Source organism: Prenolepis imparis, unplaced genomic scaffold (genome assembly GCF_030444845.1).
Source record: "Prenolepis imparis isolate NDT839.2.m4 unplaced genomic scaffold, iyPreImpa1.0 SCAF_12, whole genome shotgun sequence".
In the NCBI taxonomy this organism is placed as follows: Eukaryota; Metazoa; Arthropoda; class Insecta; order Hymenoptera; family Formicidae; genus Prenolepis; species Prenolepis imparis.
Window position 1 is genome coordinate 11,537,343 of NW_028141170.1, and position 11,132 is coordinate 11,548,474.

Below are 11,132 nucleotides of genomic sequence, written 5' to 3' on the forward strand. Positions count from 1 at the left end.
AAGCAGTGGTATCAACGCAGAGTACTAAACGGAAAACGGTCGTGTTTACACAGAATCATTATCCTGACGTAAATTGAGTATTTCCCGTGACTTCGAAAATATTTACTAATTTACATGTAAAATTGATCGAGAAGCGCTTTATATGTAGCGCGTTTTATATGTAGCTCTTTTATAAAATTATTTCTCATTTAATGCGTTGACATATAATATATTCAAATACTTTAATACAATTTTTTATTTCTCCGTGTTTTTTTCAATATTGTAACATTTTTATTATTAATAAAATCGTAAGAGGAAATATTATTTATTGCAGTTGCAATTTTTCAATATTTTTCAACGTCAAATAATAAAAATTAAATAAATTAAATAATAATAAAAATGTTTTATATATAAGTTCGATACATTAAAAAGGCTCAAATTGATATCTGCATATCAAAATTACAACAAAGATATTCCAACCTGCTATAATATATTCATAACATATTAGTAAATTATAGTGTATCAAATTATACCACAATTAACATATCAGATCGGATTTGCATTTAACGCAAAAGCAACTTTAAACGCGGATCGTAACATGTTCTTATACACGTAAGTAACTCTGACCATAAAGTCAAATCTGGTCAGACAACAGTGCTGCTAAGTAGTAGGTAATCGTGTCAGGGTAGAGACGCGAGTTTATGGTAGAACTGAAAGACATCTCTTGCTTTATAAGAAAGTATAATAACAATATATCGGCGTTACTTTTAAAAAGGAAAGCTTCTCGTGCTTCTCGATCGATTTTTACGCTTCATCACTTTGCAATGTCTAACAATGGACTAAAAATAGCACAGAGCAGCGACAAAATATTTATCATACGTACAATTCGATAGAAAAAAAACAAAAGAATATATATTTTTTATTAACCCTTAGTTAGTCGCGCGGGATGTAAATGGTCCCAGCACATTTTAAATTTTATGTACATAAGTTTGGGCATTAGATTATTATAGGTTAGTTAAGTTATTTAGTTTTTTTTTTTTTTTTTAATGTGCCGTTAACCAAAAGACATAGTGGTTATATTGGCAAAATTATTTAGGTTATATATGTTATGTTAGGTTAGATTAAGTTAGGTTAGATTCACATTAATAAATTTTTTGTTATGTTCTTCAAATATTTTTGTGTTATTTCAAAAATATATATAACTTAAATATAACTTATGAGTAAAAGATACTCAAAAACCCGAATAATTTATTTTTTGATCGAAATAATCGGGCTACGATTATTTACACGCAACTATAATGTGACTCCGATTGAACACGATTAATTAAAAATTAAGAGACATTTTGTGTGTGTGTGTGTGTGTGTGTGTGTGTGTGTGTGTGTGTGTGTGTGTGTGTGTGTGTGTGTGTGTGTGTGTGTGTACATATAATATATACATACATATATATATATATGTTATATATATATATGTATGTATATATTATATATACATATACATATATAATTCGGTAAAATAAATATATTTTTTATTATAGAATTGATAAACTAATGTTTTTTATTTTTGAGCCATAATGTATCTAATAACTTTTGTAATTATTACGGCGTCACTCGATTATTTATTTCTTATATTTCGATTTATTTTTCTCGATTATTTATTATTTAATTATTTTCTTATATACTCTTTTACTTTCGTATAAAAATGGATGCTGTTACGCACAGATAAAAGTTTAAGGACCGTAACACGATCTTCAACTTTTATGAACTCGAAACTTCTCTTCCAGGCTGTTCATAATTGAAACTACTTCGCGCTACTTAACACCAACATGATTCCCTAAGAATGAATTTAACTTTGCGAGCGAGAAGTTATCGATACCGCAATAGGTAAAAATAGCTTTCAAACACGCTACTCGTTCTTATCTCGTTACTAGAACGGAAACATTTGTGGAAATTGCTTGGTAATCGAAAATCTTTATTTCACCAATTGAGTTTTTTCGATCGTCCAGTAATCTATATATACATATGTATATATTCAGACGATTCTAAAGAAGTGATTAGGAGAAGTTTTTATTTATAAATTTATTAATAATTATTATGTTTATTGTTGTTGTGTATATTGTTTATAAATTTATTAATAATTATTAATGAAAAATTATTATTAATAAAATGTTAATAATTATGTAATTGATAATAATATAATAATTATTAATATTTATGTAAATATTTTTTATATAATTAATAATTATTAATATTATTATTGTGTAATATATTCAGTTAATAATTATTAACTAATTATTATTTTTTATTCGTTAATATAATAAAACGTTCGTTTGCACAATTCAAAGACAAGTTTTTCAGAGCACCTGGGCAATAACTTATCTTTCTCGATCCGGTTGATTTGTTAATAATTACGAATATGTGTTTCAAGCTAATTTTTTTATTTATTCATGCTAAAAGATACGAGCAGTGTATCAAGAAATCGGAGCAAGATTGACGGCGAGGCTGATCGACTTGGCCTAATAAATAGCACATGAAGTTTCTAACATTGCGATGCAGGTTAGCAAGTGACAGGCAGAGTTGTTTGTTCGGCGTTGCAACATCTTTAGCCCTAAGATTTCGCACGACATAATCATACACGCGTATATAATTGCGTCTTGTTTGGGAATGCGATCGAGCGGCAAATAAACTACATTCGATGTTCGAAAAGTTTCTTAAGGAAAAGAAAAATTTTTTTAATTATTAATATACAGAGTGACCCATTTTAAAAGATCCACAAATGTCTCGCGGACAATGCATTTTAAAGAAAAACGTTTCAGACAAAAGTTGTAGGATTTCGAGGAGGAAAGAAATTGGGGTTATTGACTTTTTCCTAAAAGTCAATTTTCAAGATCATTTAAAGGTTATTTATGTTTTTTTAAATAAAACTACTATAATTTTTTTATATAAATCAATTTCCCTAATAGTTTGTGGCCATTTTACCCTTATAACTTTTTATGCCCAAAATTGCGAGAAATCGATTTATATAAAAAAATTGTGGTGGTTCTATTTATTTAAAAAAAAAACAAATGTCCTTTAAATGACCTTGAAAATTGCCCTTAGGAAAAAGTTAGTAACGTCAACTTCTTTGCCCTTCAAATCGTATAACTTTTGTTTGAAACATTTTTCTCTAAAATGCATTGTTCGAGAGAAATTTGTGTGGATCTTTTAAAATGGGACACCCTGTATACGTAATTTGAAGGAAAAAAAATCTTTTCAATATCAAATTGTAATAATCATATTTTAATTAGATTTAGATTTGAGAGAGAGAGAGAGAGAGAGAGAGAGAGAGAGATTTATTTAAAAATATATATCCAAAATGGGTGTACTTCCGAAAAGCCCATACCTCCGATTGTTTTGAAATTTCGTATACTATTGTATTTTGACGCGCTGATTACGAATATGACAATGAAAATTGGCGACAAGGTCATCTTCAAGGTCAAAATAAAGGAAAAATGGCTTTTTTGTACATTTTATTTCATTACCTTAATAAATATTGATTCTAGTAGAAAAAGTTTCAAATAAAAGTTGTACTTCTATTAAAAACGTAACTTTTATGTTCTATACGCTATTGATGTAAAAGCAGTACTTTACGATAAAAACGCAAATTAACATTTTGAGTGTTCTATCGACTGGGACATTTATGTTTCTACAATTCTACATGGGTTTGCAACTTTCCACGCGAAGCGAGGTTCAACCCGGACCTATGTGTCTAGTTTTTTCGGTAGTGGAGCCCCCCGCAGGGGGGCGGAACCCACTGTGGCCACGCATACACTTTTCCACGCGAAGCGAGGTTTCACATGGGTTTGCAACTTTCCACGAGAATTGTAGAAACATAAGTGTCCCAGTCGATAGAACACTTGAAATGTTAATTTGCGTTTTTATCGTAAAGTACTGTTTTTACATTAATAGCGTATAGAACATAAAAGTTGCGTTTTTAATAGAAGTACAACTTTTATTTGAAACTTTTTTCACTAGAATCAATATTTATTAAGGTAATAAAATAAAATGTACAAAAAAGCCATTTTTCCTTCATTTTGACCTTGTCGCCAATTTTCATTATCATATTCGTAATCAGCGCGACAAAATACAATAGTATACAAAATTTCAAAACAATCGAAGGTATGGGCTTTTCGGAAGTTTATCCCAATGCATACACACATACATATACAGACTTCAGAGAGAATAATCTAAACATTCATGCATAAAGTTAAGTGTGCAATTAATTAATTGATTGCAATTTGTGTCGCAGCTCACGCGGTGTCGAGTTACAGCATCGGTGCTGAAAGACGAATGGAGAGCAATAAAGCCACTCACAGCGTAAACGAGAATCGTCACTCGGGCGACTCGAAATCCGACGATGACGACGAGGAGACGGTCTACGTGATCGAATTCGGAAGGAAAGACGAGAACGCGAGAGAGGAGAAGGAGAGAGACGCGGAAGAGATCGGTAAGAAACGTGAATAATTTTTACTCGTATGTATGTATATATCTGCTCGAGAGAATGACTTCATATAATAAACAGAGTATCGCACATTCTCACTATCGCAAATCATCGCACACTTCCTGCTGCAATCAACAACAAACATGTTCATGTCATCATTCGGCGATATTTTTTTCAGTGTATTTCGCTGATAGCTTATACGTATCTTTTTCGCACTCATGTGCTTGTATATATTTTTTTATATTTGTATTAACATCTCAAGCTTTTGAAGTCAGCAAATGCTAAAAATGAAACGCTTTAACGAATTTTCAACATTTCGCTGAATATTTACATGATAATAATTATATACTTAACGTCGTTACTATGTTTCGTCTATTGCGTACATTGCGTTCTTGATTTTTTTTCTAATATTTTTCTCTAATGTTGCTAAATTGGAACGTGAAACGCGATATTCCTATTTTTATGATTCGGCGGTAACATAATTCTTCGTAAACAATTTAAATATGTCAAAAAATATTAGTAGCTGCTAGTTGCAAATTACATACTTTTTCTTAAAAATAATTGTGTTTTGTTTACACCAGTTGATTCCTCTCATTATTTTATGCATAAAAATATTAAGATAAGATCATTGAAAAATGAATAAGATATTTTATAATTTATGTAAAATTATGTCATATTAAAGTATAAAAGTATCTTGTAAACTATTCACTTTTTGGCTATCCCACCTTTATAACTTTTTATGCCAAATATTGCAAGAAATTGATTTATATAAAAAAAATTAGAGTGGTTCCATTTAAAAAAATTAAATTGATCTTTAAATTAAAACATTGAAAAATAATCTTATTTATAATTCAAGTTTATCAATTTTTTCCTCTCTTTTAAATCTTTTAACTTTTCTATGAAATATTTTCTCGTTACATAGTTATAGTTTCAACAATATTCGACTATATTAATTAAAATGGGATATTTTGTATATAATAATTTCACTAATTGAAACTATTAAATATTAGTAAATGTAGAATGTTTTAAATATAGAAACTAAAATGTATAACATAATAATAAAATTTAAAAAAAAATAACAAATTTTTATTTAATTTACAAGTCCAAAATTAAATAATTATCAATTGATTATAATAATAAAAAATTAAATAATAATTTATCTCTCGCACACATACATAATATTAAAAATAAATCTATAAAAGAATGATATAAATTTGTAAAAAATTTATGACATGTTGCGTTGAAATCATTACGCTATAAAAAATCGAGTTTATCGCCTAATAAAACCGTAGACAAACGAGATCTGAAGTCGCAAGTATATAAGCGTTCCGCTAAAATCACGACTGCAGAGAATAATCCGTGCTACTTCGTGCCAAGGATTTATGCAAATTAGTGGTCGTTCCATCTTCATTTACATCGTCTTTCCGAGTTTCGCCTGATGCACGTCATGTATTAACTGCAATTGAGAATGTCGTTTCCGCGCGCGTATCGCGTTGATCGGAAAACGAGGCGTGGTTTTAAAAACTTTTCGCGTAATACTTATTCTGTAACCATGTCAAAAATACGAAATAAACATGTCGCTTGTATGAAATCATTATCGTCTTAATTTTCGTACAGTAATTTGCCAATGTTTTTGACGCATGTAAAGTGTAAAAATACGGCTGCGTAAAATTTCAAACGAATGAAATATTAGCAAATATAATATGCAAATTTTGGCATTCATATGTTTAAGTAAGTAATATTTCTCAATATTTTTCGTCGGTACTTTAGCGATAAATAAGCGATGTATTTTTAAATTCGACGCTCGTTTCGTCTCGGGTTTCCATCAAAGATAGCATCTTAATACAAACACCAAAAGAATAAATAAACATGAATAAATGAAAACGCGACTGTTTACACATTTCATATATTTTAAGATTTTTTTTTTATTTCATCTTTGATTTCGTATAAATCTACGAGTTTTACAAATATTCGCCAATGCCGTAATTTCGTTACAAAATTTCCGACATAACGTAAATGGCTACGGTTCCTCATAATCTTTGACTCTACAATAAGACAATTCTTTGATTCTAATGGAGCTGATTCACATGCATAAGATTTTTCTTAACTTTTTTAAGGATGTATGAGAGATATCCAAAAATGATACAAAATTCCTAAAAATTATATAGAATGTTTCCACTTTTATACTTAATGAAAATTCATTATTATGCCGATTGTACTACATTAAAAATATCAAAAAAATAATACCATATATTTCAAATTTTTTATATATATAATTGGAACTTTAAGGAACAAATGTTGTAAAATTACATTAACATTCACTACATCGTTTAGAAGAAAATAATGATAATTTATTGAAGCTTTGGCTTTCTCTGTGATTACACTGGTCACCACTGATTTTATTGTCAATTATGTTAGATCGATTTTAGGGTAACCTTGTGTCACTGATTCTGAATATAACATTGGTTTTCCTAGATTGGCTCTAATTTTTTAGATAATGAGTATCCCATGAAAAATATAAAAAATGCAAAACATGTAATGGTCAGGCATAGCCTCCCCTAAATCATATGGAAACTATCTCAAATCATACAAAAGTAAATATATGAAATATATCTAATGGCGTTGTATTCAGTAAAAGAACATAAAAACAAAGTAAGCTGATTCAGATAATCACAATTAATGCTGTTTGTATGATTTCCTTTTGTTTGAATCTCTCTCTCTCTCTCTCCCTCTCTCCCTCTCTCCCTCTCTCCCTCCCTCCCTCCCTCCCTCCCTCCCTCCCTCCCTCCCTCCCACCCTCTACCATCTTTTTCTCTCACACACACACACACACACACACACACACACACACACACACACATACACACATCAGGATCATATTGGAGAGAAAAACAATGTTAAAGAATAAAAAGACAGACCAAACCTTGCTGCATATGTCAGCAGCTACAGGTCGTATTGAGATAAAATCATAATTTGAGTATCCATTATCTCAAAAACTAGAGTCAATTCGGCAAAACTGTTACCATTTTTTTATTCAGCATCCCCAAAATACTAAATTCGCTCAAACATCCTTGGCAACTAAACAAAAGTTTTGTTTTGTTCACCAGTGTTAGTATTCGGTTGTGTCAATGCTGGAAACATCTGATTGTGAGAATAAAACTATAGCAATTTTCTATAAGATGCACAGCGTGTGTGAACTAGCGTTGTTAGCTTTTGTTTCCGATTGTATCTCCAAAACATCATTATAAATTATTGTTGAGCACTTTCCCCCCTATTCTGTAGTCACGCCTTTATTAATCTTCTTGCATGATACGTATATATGATGCGTATATAACTTGAAATAATTAACACCGGTTTCCGGTTATTAACAAGAGCTGCCCGCTCATAGGTCCCCGTTTTGTTGTAGTCAACGGCGAGCTGCAGAATCCGCTGGATCCATGGTCGATAGTTTGGTACATCGGCTCATTCGGCGGCCTGGTGGCGTTCTTCCTGATCGTCAGCTGTTCCGAGTGGTGCTGTCGACGAGGTGGGCGCCCCCTAGCAGTACCTTACGCCCAGCGTGCCGAAACTATAAATACCCCCGGAGTTACGGAAACCCCACCGCCGCCCTATCACCTGTTCGCGCCGCCATCTTATGATTCCGTTAACTACAGCGAAATCGTCGACAAGACGACCGGCGAGAAGTTGGACATCTACGTGATCTCGGTACCGATCCACAGACCGATGATGCAGGCGCCAGCGTAGAAGATCTTGAACGGATCATCCTCTTGGCGAGGATTATCGGGCTCAATCTAACACTTGACGAGAACATCGTACCGATCGATCGCGAAGAAACAGTCTCGCGGATCTATTTGTTCAAGTTCCCGGACACAGTTAACAGACGTTGAAAACGATCGTTCGAAAAGGAAGCCGTTTTGAACGCTGTCGTTACAATGGCATAACGAAAAAATAACTATTATGCGTGTCTTTGCTATGTGATATAACTAATTTCGTTAAAAATAATGCAAAAATGGTATCACCGAAGCGTCCAGATTTTACGAATCCTTTTCCACGTTTCTCTAAAAAAATGCCGAGTATGCCGAATCTCAAAAAGGAAAAATGTGCGAAAAATTGTCATTCTACACGTCGATCTTATGGAAAGAGTCGCAATGACGATGATGGAAAAAATTAAATTCATCGAAGAAAGCTTTGATAGTTTCAGATGAAACGATATAGTATGTACAGGAATATATTGTGTATCGAGAAATCAATTTTCTATAGCTTTATCAATAAAAAATATTTTTTTGGAATCAGTAAAAAAAAGAATGACACCTAACATTAATGGATAATGTTTTGAATCAATGCCTGCATAGAAGAATTTATCGTAGCATATGTTGAAGACACTTAGACGATACACTCGATATATCAAATAAGTCGAAGAATGTTGTCCGAGATAAATTATAAAAAATTGACAAAAAAAATAGAATGATTCTTAATGGAAAATATACGTCTTTGTAAGTTCTTTGGGCTAAAGGATAATACACATTTAAAGAAATATTGTTGAATTGTAAAGCAATAATTTTTAATCGAAAAATAGCGAATCGAATCGAAGATGCGACCAAAAATCGTTGCGTGGAAATATTGAACTTTTCACATGCACACACGATGTATTTTAGGAAGCAAGATTAATGGCAGGATGTGCGAATATTTAAGAACACACATTTATATATATTATAATAAATAAATGAAATAAATTATATTCCATCAATCACTGCCATTCGAAGTAGAATAGCCAAGGTTCAGATATAAAATTTAAATTTAGTTATATTACATTAAGGTTTCTTTTTTACTATATTAATATAATATAAATCAAGATTTATTTGTAGAAATATAAATCTCTATATCTTGTGTACAACGACTTTGAAGAATCCCCCGCGACAATCGACGATATATTGTCATTGATTTATCGACTATCATTGGCAAATTGAGCAAGACGTGTTATTATAAGTGAATTATGAGAACTTGCAGACTTATACGTGATATTGTCGTATGCGATTGGCCCCAATCGCCTACCGACTCCGTCAATTAGGGACGATTAGTGTAGATTATATACATAAATCGACTGCCATGAGAGAAGCGTCCTCTCGCAAATAAAGCGGCAAAAATAATTTAAGATGATAGCGCGAAGGATGTGTGTATTTACTGCGAGAGATAACTACGACAATGTTTGCGATAAGGGTAGGCGCCATCGTGTGTACAGCGAATCGCGAGCAATCAATTACGCGCTAATTAACGTTCACGCACACGCGAGTAATCATGAGCAGGCGGGTCTCTGTGCGACCTTTTTCATGGCTAGAATATGCTTCTGACGCAACTGGATTCTGAAAACACGCAAAAAAGTTGATGTAAATAACAGTGAGTATTCCGTTTTGAAGAAACTTCGGAGGTAAATTCCATTATGACGAAATCTGATCGAATGTGCCATGCAATTTTCTCTCTCTTGGGACTAGAGGATTTATATTTTATTTAACTTGATTGTGTGTGTGTGTATGTGTGTGTGTATGCGCGCGCGCTTGGAAATATCAATATTAATACTACTATATATTAATATTGAGATAAATAATCTTATCGTATACAATGAAATTTTAAATTCATGTAAATCGTTGTAAACGAAAGTTTATTTATGCACTAAAAATAAAAAAAATTAAAAGATAAGAATTTTTTTTTAAATCTGTTAGAGCTAATGTATATTTATATAAAACTGCAATATATATATAATGCGAAGGTTAAACCGTTCATATCATATTTCATATGAAGAGACAAAACAATTAATTTTATCAGAGTTAGACGGAAAATTCTAAAATGTTCAACATCTGCAATAATCTTCCAATTTAGTCTTTCGAATGTAAAACACGCAAAATACAAATTAGCAAATATAAAAGTACTTGTACTTATGCGAGAAAAAGGCATAAGTATTGAAATACTTTTAGTGAATTGTAAAACTTAACTTTAACTACTGTAACCCTTTAATACAATGTCAATTATAATAGTATAATTACAATTATATTACAATACTATAAATCACACGATCATTTTGAAAATAGATATACATATGTATGTTTTTTTTTACATTTGAAAATAGATATGAAACTAGATATACATATATTGTACAAATTCTAAATAAAAAAATATTCATTTTTTTTATTTTAAAATATATTTCGATTTATATATCTGTATCTGATTATCCGCAAAAATTGTTTTTATATTTTTCCAGTTTTAATTTTGTTTTAATAATATCAAATAAAACTGTAAAAATATTTATAAACACTGTGATTCACGCGTAACAAATACAGATAGCTAGAAATTATAATAAATATAGATTATGAATGCAGTCTCGTTCTCAGCAGTGTGTTATCTTTTTAAAGTTGAACGATTCGCCTATTTTCCCATGCTACTGTTACAATTATCATTATTGTTACTGCTATTGTAGTTTTTACTCTCTCGACTGTGCTTGCAACGCATTTCCGTATTGTCAAAGGCGCATCGCAACCGACTCATTATATCCACGAGACTCGCAAAATGACGGTGCGCACGCGCTGCTAATATTTATTTTTTATACTTTTATACACACGCTGTTTATATACGTATTTCGATGTCCCTACGTTATCAATAAAATTTCTTTTCTCATATAAAAAGC

The 11,132-nt window shown here is 31.3% G+C and overlaps 1 protein-coding gene across 2 annotated transcripts in view; it reads left to right on the plus strand.

The window, feature by feature from the left end:
- Positions 1–11,132, plus strand: part of LOC145943555 (uncharacterized) — a 24,707-nt gene extending 13,575 nt beyond the window's left edge. Inside the window, exons 2-3 of one of the 2 annotated variants that reach the window (XM_083051145.1) lie at positions 4,265–4,462; positions 7,845–11,132. In XM_083051145.1, the coding sequence (XP_082907271.1) occupies positions 4,265–4,462; positions 7,845–8,200 (554 nt within the window). In that variant the 3' untranslated portion in view covers positions 8,201–11,132. The remainder of the gene's footprint in view (positions 1–4,264; positions 4,463–7,844) is intronic. The other variant, XM_083051146.1, reaches the window with a different exon arrangement.